The sequence below is a fragment of the Nilaparvata lugens genome, chromosome 9, assembly GCF_014356525.2.
Source record: "Nilaparvata lugens isolate BPH chromosome 9, ASM1435652v1, whole genome shotgun sequence".
NCBI classification, from domain to species: domain Eukaryota; kingdom Metazoa; phylum Arthropoda; class Insecta; order Hemiptera; family Delphacidae; genus Nilaparvata; species Nilaparvata lugens.
The window spans coordinates 1,597,450-1,619,135 of NC_052512.1; the positions used below are offsets into that span (position 1 = coordinate 1,597,450).

At 36.4% G+C, this 21,686-nt stretch overlaps 1 protein-coding gene across 3 annotated transcripts in view; it reads left to right on the forward strand.

The window, feature by feature from the left end:
• The window catches only part of LOC111043334 (transcription initiation factor TFIID subunit 7), a 104,781-nt gene that overhangs the window by 61,827 nt on the left and 21,268 nt on the right, over positions 1–21,686 (forward strand). For all 3 annotated transcript variants that reach the window (XM_039435376.1, XM_039435375.1, XM_039435374.1), the window contains exons 3-5: positions 14,700–14,780; positions 18,354–18,557; positions 19,713–19,890. In XM_039435376.1, coding sequence (XP_039291310.1) covers positions 14,700–14,780; positions 18,354–18,557; positions 19,713–19,890 — 463 coding nt within the window. The remainder of the gene's footprint in view (positions 1–14,699; positions 14,781–18,353; positions 18,558–19,712; positions 19,891–21,686) is intronic.

A 21,686-nucleotide genomic window follows, 5' to 3' on the forward strand; every position in this document is an offset into this window, starting at 1 on the left:
GGGGACTCGAGAGATCCCAAGAATTATAGAGCCATATCATTCACAAACTCAATTTATAACATTTTTTTGGGATGTTTATTGAATAGGCTGGAAAAATATGTGAAGCATACAAACACCATTAGGGAGAATCAAGCCGGCTTCAGAAAAGAATACTCATCTGTGGATAACATTAATGTTCTGTATTTAATTTGATTAAATATTTTGTGTCAGAAAAGAATAGAAAAGTATACTGTTTCTACGTCAATTTCAAATCTGCCTTCTACTCGATTGATCGAGAAGCATTATTTTATAGATTATTAGAGATAGGTGTATCAAATAAGTTTGTCCAAATGATGAGAGGCTTGTATGATAGATAATGTATCATCTGCTGTATGTTGCTAGAAAGGGCTGACAGAAGGTATTCAGTTTGAAAGCGGCTTAAAACAGGGCTGTTAGTTGTCCCCGATTTTATTATCCATATTTACATATGAAATCTGTGAATGTATCGGTGGAGGGCTAAGGATTGGAGGTTACGATATGAACGCACTTATTTATGCGGATGACTTTGTAATATTCACCGACAGTGTTCATAAAATGCAGAGTATGATTGACAGATTGAAGGATTATTGTAGCCGCTGGAACTTGACAATGAATAGCCGCTTGACAATGAATAGTCATATCATAGTCATGGGTGACTTTAACACGGACTTACTTAGACACAATTCACCTGAAAAAAATCAATTAATGACAATTTTCAACTCCTGTAATTTATCCCTGTTGCCTCTGCAGGCTACTCACCATACCTCAGCCTCCCACACCCTGTTGGATCTGATTGCTGTTTCAGAGGAGGATGCGGTCAGAACACATGGACAGATGCCGGCTCCAGGATTGTCCCACCATGACCTTATTTACTGTGTCTATGCCATCAAAGTTCCCAAGCCTGAGCCAAGATTGATTCATTATCGAGATTTCAGGAATATTAATTATCCTGAACTTTTTAGAGAGGCGTCTGGTCTGCCCTGGTACTTTTCAACTCCTGTAATTTATCCCTGTTGCCTCTGCAGGCTACTCACCATACCTCAGCCTCCCACACCCTGTTGGATCTGATTGCTGTTTCAGAGGAGGATGCGGTCAGAACACATGGACAGATGCCGGCTCCAGGATTGTCCCACCATGACCTTATTTACTGTGTCTATGCCATCAAAGTTCCCAAGCCTGAGCCAAGATTGATTCATTATCGAGATTTCAGGAATATTAATTATCCTGAACTTTTTAGAGAGGCGTCTGGTCTGCCCTGGTACTTTTTTTATTTTACAAATGATGTTAATGTAATGCTGACAATGTTTTATGAGTATACACATTACCTATTCAACAAGTTTGTACCTCCTAAGGTGAGGCGCGTAACAAGAGTACCGGCGCCATGGATTAGTCCTGAGATCAGGCGGCTGATGAAGGAGCGAGACAGATTATGTAGACTTTCCAGGCGCTCACGTGACCCGCTGCTGTTTGCCGAGTATAAAAGAGCAAGGAATCACTGCAAACAGCAACTTCGAAACTCCAAGTGCCGATACTTCCGCAGCACTCTTGGGTCTGCTAGATCGACTGCATCCAAATGGCGAACACTGAGGAAACTCGGAGTTGGCAAGGATAGGAACAGGTTGATACTGAATCACAGCCCTGATGAATTGAATGATTTCTTTGTGGATATTCCAGGGACATTGGATATGGCACAAGAGTATTCAGACCAGTACAGGACAGCTCGAAGGCAGGATGAGTTCTACTTTGCTGCGGAGACTGAAGCCAATGTACTGAATGCAATCTTGTCCATCAAGAGTGAAGCTGTTGGTGCTGATTTGCTTCCAATGAAATTTATTTAAATTATTTTGCCTATTGCCCTTCCATTCATCACACATCTCTATAACACTTCACTCATTTCTTCTGTTTTCCCCACTGAATTCAAAACCTCCAAAATCATCCCTCTCAATAAAACTTCCAATCCTTCCTCTCCATCTGATTATCGTCCAGTTGCAGTGCTGTCTGTCATGTCCAAGGGGCTTGAAAAATATGCACATGAACAAATTAATGGTCATGTTTCAACTTTCAACCTTCTCAATAAATTCCAATCAGGCTTCAGGAAGGGATACAGTACTATGAGTGCCCTTTTATGTGTAACAGATGATATACGCTTGGCTATGGATAATGGACAGCTCACTCTGATGGTACTGATTGATATGAGTAAGGCCTTTAATTCAATATATCATCCTCTTCTTCTTGAAAAATTGATTAATCTGGGATTTTCAGCCAACAGCATTGCGTGGATTAGATCATATCTAGCAGATAGACAGCAGTGTGTACTGGCAAATGGAGGTCAATCTGGGTGGCGAGTGGTCAATAGGGGTGTGCCACAGGGATCGGTGCTGGGCCCTCTGTTATTCAGCTTATACATTAATGACTTACCTGACAGACTGACCAATACTAAATATCACATGTATGCTGACGACCTGCAAATTTACTTGCATTTTGACATTGACGACTTTGACAACGCTGTTAACAAAATGAACTTTGACTTACTCAGCATCACGGAATGGACATCACAACATGGTTTAAACATTAATGAAAATAATCAAAAGCAATAGTAATAGGACATAATAGACGCTTACCTAACCTTGACTATGCCAATGGACCTTTTGTGACAATAAATGACCAACAGTTGGAGTACTGTAATACAGTAAAAAACTTGGGTGTCTTAATGAACAGACATCTCGACTGGACCGAACACATTACTAGCACTTGTAATAGGGTCTTTGCTGGCATACATTCTCTGAAGAAGATCAGCCCTTTTCTACCTTTTCAGGTAAGGTTGATGCTGGTAAAGACCCTAATCTTTCCGACCTTTCTCTACTGTGACGCTGTTACCCATGACATGACTGTGGCACTGTCTGATAGGCTTCAGAGAGCTCAAAATTATTGCTTAAGATTTGTTAATAATCTAGATCGAGGTGAACATATCACTCCCTACTTTGTTCAGCTTAACGTGCTCAGGCTCAAAAGGTTTCGATCCTACCGCATACTTATGTTTCTATTCAAACTAATCGCCAATAAGAGCCCTGATTATTTGAGTTTTAAATTTAGATTTCTGGGAGAGGTTGGGAGAGGTGGAACTAGAAATAGTTTGTCTGTGTTGAGTGTGCCTAGGCATCGTACGGTGGTCTATAATAGGTCTTTTCATGTGACTGCCTGCCGACTGTGGAACTCGCTACCAATGGAGGTGAGGGCAATTCAGCGGCAATCCCAGTTCAGTGGGGCTGTCATGAACTTTGTGAGGGGGGCTGGCTGGAGCGACTTATAGCGACTGTGTATTGATTAATATATCTTCTTTGTACGTGTGTGTGTGTGTGTGTGTTGTGTGTGTGTGTGTGTGGTGTGTGGTGTGTGTGTTGTGTGTGTGTGTGTTGTGTGTGTGGTGTGTGTGTGTGTGGTGTGTGTGTGTGGTGTGGTGTGTGTGTGTGGTGTGTGTGTGTGTGTGTGTGGTGTGTGTGTGTGTGTGTGTGTGTGTGGTGTGGTGTGTGTGTGGTGGTGTGTGTGTGTGTGTGGTGTTGTGTGTGTGTGTGTGTGTTGTGGTGTGTGTGTGGTGTGTGTGTGTGTGTGTGGTGTGTGTGTGTGTGTGTGTGGTGTGGTGTGTGTGTGTGTGGTGTGTGTGTGGTGTGTGTGTGTGGGTGTGTGTGTGTGTGTGTGTGGGTGTGTGTGTGTGTGTGGTGTGTGTGTGTGTGGTGTGGTGTGTGTGTGTGTGTGGTGTGTGTGTGTGTGGTGTGTGTGTGGTGTGTGTGTGTGTGTGTGGTGTGGTGTGTGTGTGTGTGTGTGTGGTGTGGTGTGTGTGTGTGTGGTGTGTGTGTGTGTGTGTGTGTGTGGTGTGTGTGTGTGTGTGTGTGTGTGTGTGTGTGTGTGTGTATGTAGAATCTGGAAATTGGCTCCTTAATGGTCTTTTTTTTACAATAAATTAAATATAAATGTGGTTTACTTATTCACTTCAAGATTTATAATAATATGTAGGAATGGAATGTATAGCAAACACTATAGTGGTCGTTTTTGTATTTTGTATACATTAGGATCTGTTTTTTTTTATTTTGTTCACTACAGTGATGAAGTATCACTACTATTAATCAGTATTGTTATATTTTTTTTTTCCAAGTTAATTTATTTTCTTCTCTTTACAATTATTTAAAATTTGTTATTATTTCAAATAAGTTGATATTGTTTGTTTTTTTTTCATATTGTTTGTAATATTTTTTTTCTTTATTATATTATTTGTATTTTTTTTTGTATTGTTATCTTGTAATAGAGAGTTAAGTGTAAGAGAGGGCCGACTGCGCCCTAACTTCGCTCTCTACGAAAATAAATAATTCAATTCAATTCAATTCAATAGAGATAAGTCGAAAATGATGGAGTTCAGGAAGGGGGGTAGATTGCGCAGGAATGAGAAGTGGAGGTTTGAAGAGGAGCCTATAGAAATAGTCAACGATTACAAGTACTTAGGTGTTACATTCACATCCGCACTATTATTAGATAAAATAAATGAACGCGCAACTCACTTTTTAAAAAGATTTATTTAACGAATAAAACACGTAGCATGACTATAATGGCAGCATGACTATTGGTAAAAAAATGACACGAGAAATAATCTTACAGAGGTTTTAATAAAGTGCTTACTCTACAGTTCCTAAATCTATTGTCTTATGTATATATAACTCCTCCCCCCTTAAGATGAAGGTGTCCTCACCTTTTTATTATTTATCAAAATTTGTTGTTGTTCTATCCCGATCATATTCATATGATTTGTAATTATATCAACAAACAAATAAATAAATAAGGGTAGCTGGGGTGTAAGAAATATTTTGGAATTTTCTAAGTGAAATTGAACAGTATCTGATTTCTTGTCTGGAATCACAAGTTTGTAAAATATACCATAAGTATTAAGCACACCATTAATATACGGGGTGATTCTTAATTATGGTAAAATAATTCAATACGTGATAGTAGAGGTAAAAATAAGAAAAAAAGTTCTCATAAATATATATCCATAAACGCTTTATTAGCGAGCTATACAGAGTGAAAGATTTCGCCCGGAATACAGTTCCTCTGGTGAAATACACCGATACTGAATTGTTTGGGGACTAGTTTTTGATGAACTTATGCTGGATTAATATGGAAAAATTTCTGAAAAATTAAATAAAACTAGTCTGGAAGCTGTAGTGTGAGTAGTTTTTGAGAAAAAAGTTGAAATATGTAAAAAATCTAATTAGAAAAACACAGACTTCTACGTTTGATGCCCAATAACTTTCTTTAATGACCAGTAAACAAATAATTTTTTTGCAATAAAAATTGTAGAGAATCTAATTCTGGAAATAATTATGTAAGTTGTGTAAACTAAATTTAAATAAAAGTTGAATATAATATATTCTTATGTAGTACATTACACCACGAAAATTTGCTGTTTTATGTGGAGAGAACTAATAACTCAGGTTGTAGCTGATTGCAAATAGAACATGGATTCAAAGAACAGCTGATTCATTTTGTTTTAAATAAGAAAATATTTAAAAGAAATTTTCAGCTGAAAATTTTTCAGAAATATTTTAGCTCATTGTTGAACAAAATAACAAACTGTAAGTTAGGCCTACTGTAACCGCGCTATGTTTCTTGTTTAATCTATTAACCAGTTATTTTATGTAACCATTTCACTTTGCTTTTGTGAGAATCATGCATGATGGAGCTCCAGCACGCTTCAGTGTTGCTGTTTGTGAACAATTGAATCACAGCGTTTCAAATCAATGGAAATGCCGAGGTGGGCCAGTACCATGGCACGCTAGGTCACCAGACTTAAATCCTTTGGATTTTTATCTTTGGGGACACTTGAAAACCTTAGTTTACAATACTCCGCTTGATATCATTGAAGAACTCCGATTAAGGATTTTGAACGGAATGGAAATGATAAAGCAGACTCCTGGAATATTTGAACGGGTCAGACAATCGATAAGAAGACGTCTGAACATATACATTCAGAACAAAGGAGGTCACTTTGAACATCATCATTGGTCTTTTAGTATAAGTTTAATGTCATTTAGATATTTTACTTTCAAATGAAAATAAACTTTTCATAAAAAACCGAATATTTTATTTGCAATCAGATACAACCTATGAGTTATTAGTTCTTTCCTCATAAAACAGCAAATTTTCGTGGTATAATGTACTACATAAGAATACATTTTATTCAACTTTTATTTAAATTTAGTTTACACAACTTAAAAAATTATTTGTTTACTGGTCATTAAAGAAAGTTATTGGGCATCAAACGTAGAAGTCTGTGTTTTTCTACTTAGATTTTTTGCATATTTAAACTTTTTTCTCAAAAACTACTTACACTACAGCTTCCAGACTAGTTTTATTTAATTTTTCAGAAATTTTTCCATATTAATCCAGCATAAGTTTATCAAAAACTAGTCCCCAAACAATTCAGTATCGGTGTATTTCACCAGAGGAACCAAATTCCGGGCGAAATCTTTCATCCTGTATAGCTCGCTAATAAAGCGTTTATGGATATATGTTTATGAGAACTTTTTTTCTTATTTTTACCTCTACTATCACGTAGGCATATTAAATTATTTTACAATACTTAAGAATCACCCTGTATAAACTACATATTCTGATAAGCTGCTACTATCTACAAAATCTTCAAGAATCTTCAATGGCTCTAAATAAGTATTCGCTTTATGTATTTCGTCAAAAGTAAAATTAGTGATTATTTTTTTTCATATGTCAGTACTTCAGTAGGATATAGAACATTACTTTCCCAAAATGTATAAGGTTTACTAAAATTTAATAATGCTTCATCTTTTTCAAGGGCTAATAGTTGTATATATTTTGGATATTTTACAATATTTCTTGAGCCGTGAACAATTGAACTCTTGCTGATGTTAAACATTAAATATTGGTTTATAATCGGAATATATTTAATAAAAGAACTATACCCTTTGATAACTAAAGTCCTACAGCTATTTAATTTCTTATCACTAACCAATAATTCTTCTACACACTTGTTAACAACTTGTGTGGCATTTCTACAATAATAAATATTATTCAATAACTGGCAATAGCCTTGATACAATAATTCATGACCTTTAATAACTAATGCTGGATTAACATGTATCGTAATTATTTCATTGTTCGTTTTTACAGGATAAGACAGCATAAAATACAAATTAGATTCAAGTGGCAATTCAATAAAATAAGAAATAAGATCATTATGAATAGAACAATGAACACTTCCTAATTGCCATAGCACTTTAGGCTCATCGGAAATCAATTGTAATTTAATAGCTCTGATGACACGCGCCATCTCGTCAAAAGTGAGGATACTTGAATGAATTATGTTAAGTTTACAAAAATTCCAAACTAGTTTCTATATCATCTATTCTATTGTGAATTATTGTTAGCGTGTCAAACAAAATATGATGCTGTTCATTCAGCTCTACAGAATCAAATTTACTGTTGACAGAATTAAAATAATTGTTAAGTTTCAAAATATTAGCGTGGATTACATAAATTCTATTGTTAAAGCGGCTAATTAGATTTTTTTATTGAAACTTGATTTTTAAGATCATGTTCTAAACTAATTTCGTTGGAATGCACTTTTGTCAAAATCTCATCATATTTAGCTTTATCGTCAGCATCCATATTTCCTGTTGAACAAAAAATAGCGGAACCTGATCCATTAATAAGACCTCGTTTTATTCGAAATTTATTTAACAAAATATGATCGAATTTCATGGTAACTTGATCGAGATGTAATTGAAGTAATTTAATTTTTGTTTTATCGGTTTCTTTTCTATTTAACAATTGTATTGAATTTCTAAGTTTAGAAAGTTCATTGTGTAAAGCTGTAATGTTGATGTTATGCACATAAGTGTAGGTTCCGTTGATGATTAAAGCATCCTGAATTCGGATGGGTACGACTCCTGCTGATCGTGAGAGGTCAGTCGTCTTGAATGCATCTACTGGGGCCAGGTTGAGGGCTGCCAGGCATGTTAACAGGGTGACTTGGAATGCGAGATAAGCTGTCGGCCACGAAATTCGTCCGGCCTTTCACTTATTTGATGTCGAAATCAAATTCTTCTAAATAGAGTTTCCATCTAATTAGTTTCGAATTGGGTTCCTTGATATTGTGTAACCACTGTAAGGGTATGTGGTCCGTTTGAATTTCCTTCCATACAGATAAGGGCGAAAGTGTTTGCAGGCATAAACGATTGCTAGTAGTTCCTTCCATGTTAGAGTACGGGATGCAGACGCGATTGGTAGGTCCTTCCCATCAAATATTTGAGAAAGAACAGCTCCCATTGCAAAGTTGCTCGCGTAACATGTGAGTATGAACTGACGAGAAAAATCAGGCAATTGTAGTATAGGTCCATCTTGTAACATAAGTTTCAATTTCTCAAATGCTGCTTGGAAGTCCTTATCGTGTGGATTAAATGGTTTTTCCTTACCTGAAACGGTGGTGAGTGGCTTTGCTATCTTTGCATAATCTTTAATCATTTTTCGGTAATATCCTGTAAGTCCTAAAAATTGTTTAACTTCTTTAGGAGTACAAGTAAAGGGAAATTCTTCACTGCGTCTATTTTCATGGGGTTTGGTTGTATTCCGTTTTCCGAGATTATATGACCTAAGTACTACAGTTCGCGCTTGAAAAATTCCGTTTTATGAAGCTAGATTTTTAAGTTGTGTTCTTTTAATTTTTCAAATACTGATTTAAGGTGTTTCAAATGTTCAGTGAGGTTGTCAGAAAAAACAATAATATCGTCCATGTACATTAAAACATTGTCCATTTTCGCGAAAATCATGTCCATACACTTCTGGAAGACACTGGGTGAATTCTTCAGTCCAAAGGGGAGGCGTAGAAATTCATAGTGACCATTCTCAGTATAAAAAGCTGTTCTAAGTCGATAGCAGAGAAATAAGTAGCTCGTCCTATCTTTCCAAATAAGTCCTCAATGTTGGGTAAGGGATACTTATCATCTACAGTCTTATTATTCAATTTTCGAAAATCTACAACCATTCTGATCTTTCGTTGTCCTGATGCATCCGGTTTCTTGGGTACGACCCAAATCGGGGAGTTGTAGGGAGAGTTTGAGTGTTGAATAATTTTGTTCCTTAAAAGTTTGTCTATTTCCAATCGAATATCTTCTCGGAAGATTTGGGGATGCCGGTAATTTTTCGTGTAAACTCGGTTTTCATCTGTAGTAATTATCTTATGTTTCATTAAGTACCTGCTACTTGATATCTCGTTTTCTGGTTTTACAACTTCAGGATACTACTTTACTATTTTCAAGATGTTGTCCCTTTCCTCCTCATTCATATGATCTGTTCGTAGAAGATTCGGAATGTCATTTATAAGCTTAGAAAATTTCGATTTACATGAATCATTTATATCTGTACAATCAACTATAGTTTCTAGTTGTTCAACCTCCATTGGCTCAGGACAAATGGTCGTAAGTTCATGGGCGAAAACTAAACACATACATTGCCCCCTGTGGGTTGGGGGAGCTTTGAGTCGATCATCGTACTCAAGAATGTGTTGAAACCCAGAATTCACCCACAGCATCCATGCTTGTCGTAGGAGGCGACTAAAATGGATCTCAAGGTAACTCCAGAAATTGCCTTGCCTTCAAACCCACGGGATCTGCTCCATCAGGGCAGTTTCGGAGGGACAAAAAGATAAACCCAAGAGACCAGAGATGGGTTAAACTCCAGGCATAAATGTGGGTCAAGAGGCTGAGTCGAGGTTGGCCGGGCGCCGGCGCCCTAGAGGCAGTTCGGCGTCCCCTCTCTCAGCGGAAGGAACTACAAAAGAGCCAGGAGTGGAACTCACGTAGGTTTGTGGAGGAGAGGCGAAAACTCACCACTGCTCAAAGAAGGGCGGCCATTCAGGTAAAACTTCTTGGGAGAGGTGAGGCTTTTGACCCTGCAGAGTTTCGGAAGGGCAAAAAAAACCCAAGAGACCAGAGATGGGTGAAACTCCAGGCACAAATGTGGGTCAAGAGGCTGAGTCGAATGTGGCCGGGCGCCGGGCGCCCTAGAGGCAGTTTGGCGTCCCCTCTCTCAGCGGAAGGACCTACAAAAAAGCCAGGAGTGGAACTCACGTAGGTCTCGAGGACTAATCAGTCTGAAGAGACTGCCAAGCATATCACAATGGATTGCGGCAAGGATTGCAACCAGGTGATGAATGGAATGTTAGTATAGGGAAAAACCCCTGGTTCTTGTAAAGGACATAGGTATTGATTTGCTCTAATATACTACTTGGGAACACAATAAGCTTCGGTTGATGTGTGGGGTTCTTTGAACCTTTGGATCCTTGAATCCGTCCCTTCAAAACAATAAACACATACATCCATTACTATCAATATTAACATGTCCTTCAATTCTATATTCATCTGCATTTACTTCTTTAATTATTCCTAACGTCATATCGGAGACTGACTTAACAGGGACCGAAATCACATTGTAGCCTGGTTGCAATTTAACACTCTTATTATCGAACAAAAATAACTAATCCTTCTCTCCTTCCTTATATTCTAGCTTATTATTATCAAAGTTTAATCGCATTTATATGCACGCATGGTTTCATTCCCAAGCAGTATATCATACTTGGACGAAAAATCAAATATATACAGTTTTATCTTATGAGGTTTAGAAAATATGTGCTCTATATTACAAAACACATACTCATTCCCTGTGCTTTCTCCAACGGGAGTTTTTACAATAAAATCCTCTTTGTGACGAGTTACGCCAGGAGAGACTAGTGAAGGATGTACATAGTTCTTTATAGATCCGGTATCGACTAGCCATTTCCTATCCTTCTGATCTACAAAGTAAGGAAGCGATTTATTAAGGATGTTCAAGTCGAATCGCTGGGTGGGTCCGTTGCATATTGGGGGCCTGACCCTAAAAATGGTCGGTTTGTCTGTTCAGCGATTCATTCAAAGTGTTAAGTTGAGATTGCATATTTTGAATCGGGTTCTGAGTGTACTCACTACTCTGGCAATCTAAGTGGTCCTCTTCCAGATAGTTGACTTCATATGGAGACTTATAATTCCTCAATTTTTGTACTGGATCCGTTTGCTGTGTGCGCATGAGTTAGTCATCGGAGTACTTGGTTTGAAATTACTGTTTTGTTGTTGTGGGAAGCGTTGTTGGAAATTTTGTTGTTCTGGAAGATGTGGTTGGAAACCTTGTTGTTGAAAATTTCTTTGTTGTTGAAAGTTGGGACTTGAAAAATTTTGTTGAAAGTTGTGAGGCTGGGAGCTAGTTGGTGGCGAATAGAAGCTCTGTTGTTGCAAGTGCGGTTGATAAAAACTCTGTTTTGGAATCGATGTTGTCTGCTTTGAAATTTTTTGGGTGTTTCTGTTCTGTCTGCTTTGTGATTGATAACTACTCTTATAGTTTGGGGTTCTAAATGTATTTGAAGCTTGAAAAATCTATTTTCAGTTCTGTTTATTTTCAGTTGGTTCAGTACAATGCTGCAATCATTTATTAATTTGCTTCTGGCATCATCTAGATTTTGAATTTGAAGCACCTGCAAGTGGGATCCTAGCGTGGGATGGACAACATGTACAAAGGTGTTCACTAGTGTTGCGTTAAGTTGATATATTAAATTTGTTAGCAATTCTCCTGACACTCCATCTATTTTGTATTTTGTTATTACATGAGTACGTTTTTCTTCTAGTCTGTTTAGAAAGTCTATCGGGTGTTCCCTATTGAATGAGCTCATTGCTGATATTTCTGCTATCAATTCTGCCACGGTTAGATATGCCGCTGAGGTATGGGGGTACCAACAGAGAGTGATCCGTGGTGTAGTGGATAGAGTGCTTGCGTAGCAGCATAGAGATCCCGGGTTCAAACCCTCTCAATACCAAAAGTTTTTTAACCAGATCACTCCCGTGTTATCGGATGGGCACGTTAAACTGTCGGTCCCGGCTGAAGTATGACAGGCGTAAAGCCCATTGACGGCTTAAATTATATATTCAGGCGGTGGGACCTTCCTGCAAGGGACTCCCCACCAACAAAAGCCATACGAATTTACTTTTTTACCAACAGAGAGAGCAACTTGAATGCTTTCATAGATACTTTCTTAAAAGTCTGCTTTCCTTACCAATGAACACACCTAATTATAATTATATTATATCTGGAGAGTGGGGAGTGCGTGTTATGGCTAGATACTTTGACAGTGAATGTGAAGTATATTATAGTAAATACTATAAACCTACCTGAGTTCAGATTCACAGGAAGAATAACAAGATTGATGGCGCAAAGCAAATGTGGATGGTACAAGGATTGGAAACATTTGTATATGCAATACAATATGGACTGGATTGATCCAGTGACCCAGCCGAGTTCATGGAGGATGTGAAATTACTATTGAACGGATACGTGACAGACTAATAGAAACTTGGTGGAATAGGGCCTCAACTTCGCAGTTCCACTCAATGTATCAGAGACTAAGAACGTCGCATACAATACAAAGAGATTATATTTAATGACGAAAATAAGAGACGTTCTATCAGTTTGATATTCAGAGTGAGAGGGTCCGTGTTACCTTTGAATTTCAGTGTAGATAGGAATGACAACAACTATATATGTTTACTTTGCAATAGCATAGCAGGGAGATAGAGGAGACATGCCACTTGTTGGGTCGATGCACAGCACTGGCAGAGTTTCGGATGAAATGGTTCGGTCTCTGGATTATATATAGAAGAGGAAACTATACTGAGATACCTGAATGGTGAAAACTGGAGAAGATTGGTGGGCTATATTGACGAGGCTTTGAAGTATCGGGAGCAATTGGTTTCAGAGTTCAATTACTAAGAACAACATGAGGGTTATATCCCGTGACATTTATAGTACCGTAGAATTCTTGTAATTTATGTAATTAGAGATATAGTTGTATACATGTATTTTTTGTCTCTCTTTCTCATTTTTGTACATGCAAATCAAACTAAATGTATTTATTGGGTAAATGACTTGAGAAGTCTTGCTGCCGTTTAGAATGATGAATTTTTCTTTTCTAACATTGATAGCTTCCATTCAGAGCGTTTAAATGCATAGAGATAGAGTATCGATATGATGTTGCCCGAAATAATTTTAGAACTGATTCGAGAAATCAGCTTATCAAAAAATTGATATGATATGATACAGATAAACTACCAACTTTGGCTGACGGCATGTGCCATGCCAATTGAATTTTTGTTATTGCTTTGGAATCATAATTGTGCTTTTTGTTATGAGTATCAATAAATTCTTTATCTATCTATCTAATCAATACTATTCAAAGCAGAAAGGGAAGAAAAACGTATGAGAACGGCTTATTATCTCATAAAAATAATGTGATTTCAAGGTGAGTGTGATTGGGGATCCTTTTAAAATTGTAAATACTACTTTACTATGACTTCAAAAATCTGGTCCGCCATTTTGAATACAACTTTTCATGGCAAAACTAATGGCGAAACCGCACATCCTTATCTTGTACAGTTTGGAAGATATTCACTATATAAATCAATACCTTCAAATCAGAAATGAAATAGATAACCATAAGTGGTATTGATTAATAATGTGAATATCTTCAAAACGGTTTGAGATATCGATGTGCGGTTTTCGTCGTTCATTTTGTCTTGAAATTCCGTATTGAAATCATGTATCACATGACCACCTTCCCATTTAAAAAAATAAAGTTGCATTCAAAATGGCGGAGCAGATTTTTGAAGTAATAGTAAAGTAGTATTTTCAATTTTAAAAGGATCCCCAATGACACCCACCTTGAAATCACATTATTTGTATGAGATACTAAGCCGTTCACATACTTTTTTCTTTCCTTTCTGCTTTTGAATAGTATTGATTAATAATGTGAATATCTTCAAAACGGTTTGAGATATCGATATGCGGTTTTCGCCATTCATTTTTTCTTGAAATTCCGTATCGAAATCATGTATCACATGACCACACCACCTTCCAATTAAAAAAAACAAAGTTGCATTCAATATGATGGATCCAAGATGGCGGACCAGATTTTTGAAGCCATAATAAAGTAGTATTTTCAATTTTAGTAGGATCCCCAATCACACCCACCGTCAAATCACCGTTGTGTATGAGATATTAAGCCGTTCTCGGACTCTTCACCCACCCAGTATATTAAAGACCAATGCATTTAAAAAAATAATTTTATCACTATAGTGAGGTCCACGTTATAATGGCAGTGGAGAAAGGTAGAGAAAGGTAGGAGAACAACGTTGTCGATCTCCAGTCTTGTCAATGCCTTCTATAGACGGTAGCTGATACAGGTTTATTGATTTAATATTAACTGTTCATTCTCATTTAAAATCATCAATTATATTTTATCAAGCAAGAAATTTCGTCAATTAATTTCTAATTCTACATAGTTAAAAAACAATCTAACAACAGAGCAAAGCGAGAAAGAGATAGCGCTATCCGCTTTGTTGAATGATAGTCAAGGATAGCAGTACCATTTCTAATCAAACACTGTCATTATAACGTGGACCTCACTGTATATTATTGTTATTAAAATTGCAAATTGTTATTGTATTTTCATGCTATCTTTTCCATTCTAAAGTGATTTTCGTATATTTTTAATCAGCTAAATTGAATTTAATTTTGTTACACAGGTTCTCGACTTGCCAACCATAGTTGAATCGTTGAAAACGATTGATAACAAGAGCTTTTATAAAACGGCAGACATTTGTCAGGTAAATTCTTATAGTATTTGTATTGTTAAACATATTATTTTATCATAATTCTGACAATTCAAATCATTGTGGCTTTTCTCACAGATTTTGACCTATTTGAATGTACTGTAATTCAAAACACGAACAAATCAAATCAATTTTATTCACTCGAAATGCATACAAAATATTAACAAAACTCACAAAAAGTACAGTATGTTACTGGACTTTGTCCGCGAATAGGATTCAAATACAAAGTGTTATAAGTAAGATTATCTAATTTATAACTTGATATAGTTGAAGATTTAGTAGGTCTAGGAAAAGGAGTTGGGAAGAAGAAAGATTTATAAATATAAGTACGATGTAATGAAGATGATTGAGTGCAAGCTCGCACATACATACAAGACAATGATTTTTAGAATCATCTACCATTATAAATTTCACCCATTTGTAGAAGAAGAGCGATAATGCCTATCAATCTACAGAAAAATAATATAATTAAAATTAATATCAATCAATTCTATAGTGTAGTATAATTCAACATAAGACAGTTATTAGTGACATAACAGACGACACATTTAGGCTAGGCGCACACCAGTTAGTCAAGACAAGACAAGACATGTTCAGTCACAATACTTCATATAGTTGCTTATGACGCAACTCACACTGATTAGTCATTGCAATTAGACATGTCTTCATAAGCAACTATGTGAAGTATTGTGACTAAACGTGTCTGATCATGTCTTGTGTTGTCTTGTCTTGACTAACTGGTGTGTGCCTAGCCTTATAGAGGACTATATTGAGATTAACTATAAACTGCCAACATTTTGAGATATCTTATGCTATTTATAAGGAATGCTGAAATTATGAAGTAAATCTCACTATCGATTGTTGGTTGGTATCATAAGCTGCGAACAGACTTGAGAGCCACGAACACGCGCGCGCATTTCGCTTAGTATCAGCTGATTATAACTGTATTTGTACAGAAACACTAATGCCCGGTTTCACCAACCTTGATCAAATATATAGCCTAGCCATGATCAGTTAGACCATAGTCAAAATTTGACTGTTCGTTCAAATACACACCTGTTCCACCAACCTCGGAATTGATCAAAACTCCTTCGTTCAAATGTGAACATGGTCAATTCTCGTAGCTGTACTTTTCTGAAGTTGGTTAACATGTTAGCTGTCTTGCTATTGGCTACATATGATTCTGATATTTGCTCAAGTAATTCTAAGCTACGGTCAACAACCACGGTCAAACCAATGGCTAAGTTTGACTGCCGCCGAACGGGCTATCAAATTATTTGAACACGGTCAAATGACTGGTTCGATCAATTCCTTGCTTGTTTGTTGGTTATGTTTTTGACGCAGTGTAACATTTTTAGTGGGATTGAATTTAGTTGCAAGTTCGTTCTCAAACTCTTTCAATTAGTAAATTATTAGAGTATAGGAAATAAAGAAAGATGTTTGAATTAAAGATTTGCTTTACTCTTTAATCAAACAGTAGGCCTACTTCTCACATTTGTGGAACACTCTCGGACGCCATGACCATCTTCAACGCTGGTTTTCACCCCCATTATGGTCTTTACAGTTAGTTAGCAGCCTGGGTAGTAGTAGGAGTGGCGAGTGAGATTATTTGAATGGTTGGCGGCGGGGGTGACTAAAACACCATAAAACACGGGATTTGTTCGCGGCCGGACTATATTGAAAAGCGATCATTAACAAGCAGTTTGTTATGGAAAGTGAAATCGACAAGAATAATATTATTCATTGTGCTCCAAGTGTACAAATATGTTCATAACTAGAGATATTTAAGCTCTTAAATGCGTATCACATTGCCAAACGTGATTAACTGAAATTCGTGATAATGTGAATGTCACCCGGAAAAATGTCCTTTTCTGTTGTGCTTGATAGGGCTAATAATAATTATTTATCAATTCATTTTACAGACCTATGTTTTCCGAAATTTTCGGCCGAGTGGCCACTGAAGAACGGAAAGATGATCATGATTCAATATAATATTTGATAATATGATTTAGCATCTAAAGTTACCATTTGTATAATAAACACGTCACTCTGTGATAGGTGTAAAAACTGGTATTAAAACGGTAGTTTGGAGTTGAAGTTAGTGTAGTTGATTGGTACCATCTGTAGATAATAGCTCCTTATAAGACCTATACAGCTAATTATCACTCCCCTATCATTAAGAAATTGGAAAATGTTGAAAAAACATTATTCACCTCATGAAAGAGAGTTGTTCATACTGCATTCATTAATAATTACTGAAGAATGACAGACTAATTTACATGTTTTTTTTTATTTAGCGTAGCTTATATTCATCCTAAAATGGAAGATGGAAAGAATATGGAATTCTATATAATTCATCGTACAACGCATATTTCCTGAACAATGACAATCAACAACTATGAAAACATTGAATTCATCTTTGAAACAGTGCTTTAACCTATCTATTTTTTCTTTTTAATTCAAAACTTTACTAATAGATATTACTACCAATTGATTGAGACGAATATGTTTCCGGAATAATAAATGCTGCATGACTAAGCACATAGTAAGTCCGTATTGAGATGTAAATGAAAATATTGATTGTCAGATAAATTTCATGATACACCAAATAAAGTCAAGTGTGACATGAGATACATCGACTTTTTGGCGGTACGAAGTTCGCCGGGTAAGCTAGTTCTGAATAAAAGAAATTTGAGAATAATGAAATTTTCATGATGTTAAATATTGTCTATAACTAAAATAGTTGTTGATTTAGTTGATTGATTTTTATGATGATAAATATTGTCCACAACTAAAATAGTTATTGATTTAATAGTTGAGTTATCTGTAACATAGACTATAATTTTTTTATCTCCAATGCCAAACCAGGTCTTCTCCACCCTACACCTCTTCCATCCCCACCACCACCCTCTCCGGCAGCGGTTTATGATTTGTCTATATAATCACTAAAAGACAAAGTCCGAAACCTTCTCGGACAAAGTCCGAAACCTTATTCCGGACTAAGATTAGTAGAAAAACTAAACTAGAAATGAAAACCTGGACATACAGTAACTTTTTCTTCCATATCGACGTATGAATCTCGAGATTTCTGCTCAAACTACTGTTTGCAAGGCCATTTCTTTTAGATACATTTGTTGAAAGTAGACTCGCTTACAAATTTTGCACATTTTTTTCTCTTTTTTCTCACTTTCTCCTCTAATTCTTCCCTTTTCTTCTCCTCTTCACCCTTCATTCCTTACCTTTATACCATAGTTGGCTAGGTACCTTTCTTTCTTTTCAGCACACCTCAGCATGAAGTCTGTTTTGGTGTTTTATTAGAAATTTATTTTTGATTGTGAATTTTTTTTGTGTTTTGATTCCTTTTGTGTATATTGTGTTGATTTGAATAACATTTATTTATAATGTTAATTATTGATTGATTGTTTATACTCACATAATTATTGATTGATTGAATACAAAGCGCATGCGCCATAAAATGATGTGTCGCTCCTCAGTGTCAAGTCCATCAAAGCAGCAGTAGACAGCTTTTTGTGTGAATAGTAAAAATGTGTTGTTGTTCTATTTCAGATAATGATATGCAAAGAAGAAGATGATCAAACGACAACCGACGAAGAATCACCGCAAAAGCATAAGAAGAAAGACCCCAACAAAGTAGAAAAGAAATATCTGTATCCGCATGGCATCACTCCCCCGCTCAAGAATGTACGCAAGAGACGATTTCGGAAAACACTTAAAAAGAAGTATGTGGAGGCACCGGAAATCGAGAAAGAGGTATGCGACTGTAGGCTAAAGGCCCCTATTAGACTTGCAAAGGGTTGAGCAGGGAGGTATGGATGATTTGAAATAACACTTACACACTTGTTTTTGAACGAAACTCAAAATTTATTTTTTTAGTGTGTATCTTGAATGTTGCTATTATAAAAATTAAAGGGGAAAAAATTGAAACATTGATTATGTACGAAAAATAACATGTGTTAAATGCTGTCCGTTTTTGTCCATACACTCCTGTAGACGTTGTGAGAAGTTGGCCATACTTCTCTGAAGCATTGCACGTGGTACCGCTCGAATTCATTGTGTTATTGTTTCACTCATGGCTTCAATGTTCAGAAACATCAAAATCCAGGAAAACTAGATTAGTTGGGTATAAGTATAACCTTGGTTTATTTAAGATAGTTTATGGTATATAGAATGGTTTATCACCCAGCAACATGACTAACTATTAAAAAAATGAAGCTTGATAAATCGTCTACAATTTTTCCTCATTGGAGTGATATTTGCAACAGTTTGATAAACTATAGTGAAGTCCACGTTATAATGGCAGTGTTTGATTGGCAATGGAATTTTTTTTTACATCGACGCAAAATTCAAAATATCTTAATTCAAAAAATAGATAAACAATCAAATAAATCCCAAAAAGCAAATACAATATTGTTTCCTATTTTCTAAATGTGTTACCCTGTGTGGGAACAATTGCTATCCTTGTCTATCATTCAACAAAGCGGATAGCACTATCTCTTTCTCGCTGTGCTCTGTTGCCAGATCGTCTTTTAACAATGTAGAATTGATAATTAATTGACAAAATATTTCATCTTAATTATGAAAATTCATTATTAAATTATTGAAAAATATATTTACTTGCTTAATAAAATATAATTGATTATTTTGAATGAGAATGAACAGTTAATATTAAATCAATAAACCTGTATCAGCTACCGTCTATAGAAGGTATTGACAAGACTGAAGATCGGCAATGTTGTTCTCCTACCTTTCTCCACTGCCATTATAATGTGGAACTCACTATATGAATGTGAATGTTGTTGGCCTTTTGTGTTAAAATTAGAAGTGATGGAAGGGTGGCTGTGTAGGAAAACGGCTGTTTCCTAACCTAACCTAATGGTTATGAATGTAAATGTATTGGTTGTGTAGGTGAAACGACTGTTGCGCGGAGACACGGAGGCGGTGAATGTGCGTTGGGAGGTGATCAGTGAGGAGGAAGAGAAGAAAGCGGCTAGCGGATTGGCCATCAAAGAGGAGCCCATTGCGCATGGCATTGCGCACAACACCGAAACCACATCAATCTCCGCCGAGAACAATGTCGATGTCGGTCAGTAGAAACAAGCATACACACACATACACCCCCCCCACACACACACACACAACACACACACACACACAACACACACACACACCACACACACACACACACACACCACACACACACACACACACACTGTAAAAATGGAGCCTCAAATTTTGACATACGATAATTTTTTTATGTGTGCCCCGAATTTGATGATTTTTTAGTTGTGTTTGTTATGTTCAGGAGCAGGCTTATGGCCTATCAAATTTTGACTTCAGGACTCTTTTTTCCTACAGTCCTTCAAAGTTTACATGTAATCCTTAATATCGGGGGACCGAGCTTCGGTCTGGAGTGTAAAAGCATTGTAAATTTGTAAAGAAAGATTTAATTTATAGTTTATATTTACCGTATTTATTCATTTTTCAGTCTTAGGCTACAATTATTTTACAGTTATATGAGGAGACACAACAGGCTTATGGCCAAAACTGTCCCTTTTCAAATTTATACTACATTCCAAATCAAAATCTAGGTTAAGCTACTATAACTAATCAAAATAACACATCATCAATTACAAATAGATATACTATGAATTCAATTTAGAATGATATACTATGTTTGCTACAATATTTGTTAATGTACTATGTACTATTCTACGCTAACAGCATCTACATTTTGGTCTTTCTGAAGTAAACATGTTTTCTAAAAAAAAAGAGAAATAAACAAAATTAAGTTTTTCTTGCTGGATTATTCTTCTCGTGAGATCAGCTGAGGAATAACCCACACATGCACTCGGTCACTCACTTCCATTATGGTATCGACAGATGACAAAAATTTCAGCTGCTTTTCCAAGGACGTATTTATCCTTTTAATGTCCTTCAATGAGTTATCTCAGGGTTGAGACTTAATGCAATCGAATTTTCATATCATAAACCTACTTTGTTCCAAATTTCGTGAGAACCGTTAGAGCCGTTTTCGAGATCCGGTTATATACAGAAATGTAAACATATAAACAGAAATTGCTCGTTTAATAGGATGGGAGAAGATTTGTGAGCTAGCCACACACAAAAATAAAAATCAGCTGTTATAATCATTGCGTCATCCAACAGCTGGCGGTAGATCTGTTTTTCTATTTACTTTCAACTGATTTACAAAATTTCAATTCTAATAATAATGCCGCGGTACGAACGACGTCTAAACTTGGGTCGTAGAACTCGAAATGCTGTAAATTTAGAATATGCACGGGAAAATCAGCAGCAAGGAGATATACCATTCAATTTCCCAGCAAGCTGCATTCAACTATATATAAAAATACAAACTGTTGAACAACTAAGCACTAGGAAGTTCATATTGAGATATATATGTAAATACTGATTGTTGGATAATTTTCATAAAAATGTAGTGCATCAGATTAAGCTAAGGCTAAGCACACCTGAGGAGGCCCGGCTTGGTGATACAAAGTGTTGATCTTATGGAGATTGCCTTATCACACCGTTCCTTGCCATGCCCGATTCAGTGTGTGTGTGTGTGTGAGTTCTCCCATTCAAACCAATAAGCAAGAAATACCTGGATGCAAAATGCCGCATCGCGCCTCCTCAGGTGTGCATCCAGCTAAAGTTTGTCATAAGATGCATTTACATTTGGCGGTACGAAGTTCGCCGGGCCAGCTAGTGATTTAATAGAATCAACAGTTTCCTCTCTCATTGAGTTTGCATTTTAATAATCATAATTTTTGGAATTTTTTTTTATGACATTGAAAGAAAAAATAATAAGGTAGTCCTTGTGCTATTTTTCCTCCAAATTTATAGGCGACAAGATAAGAT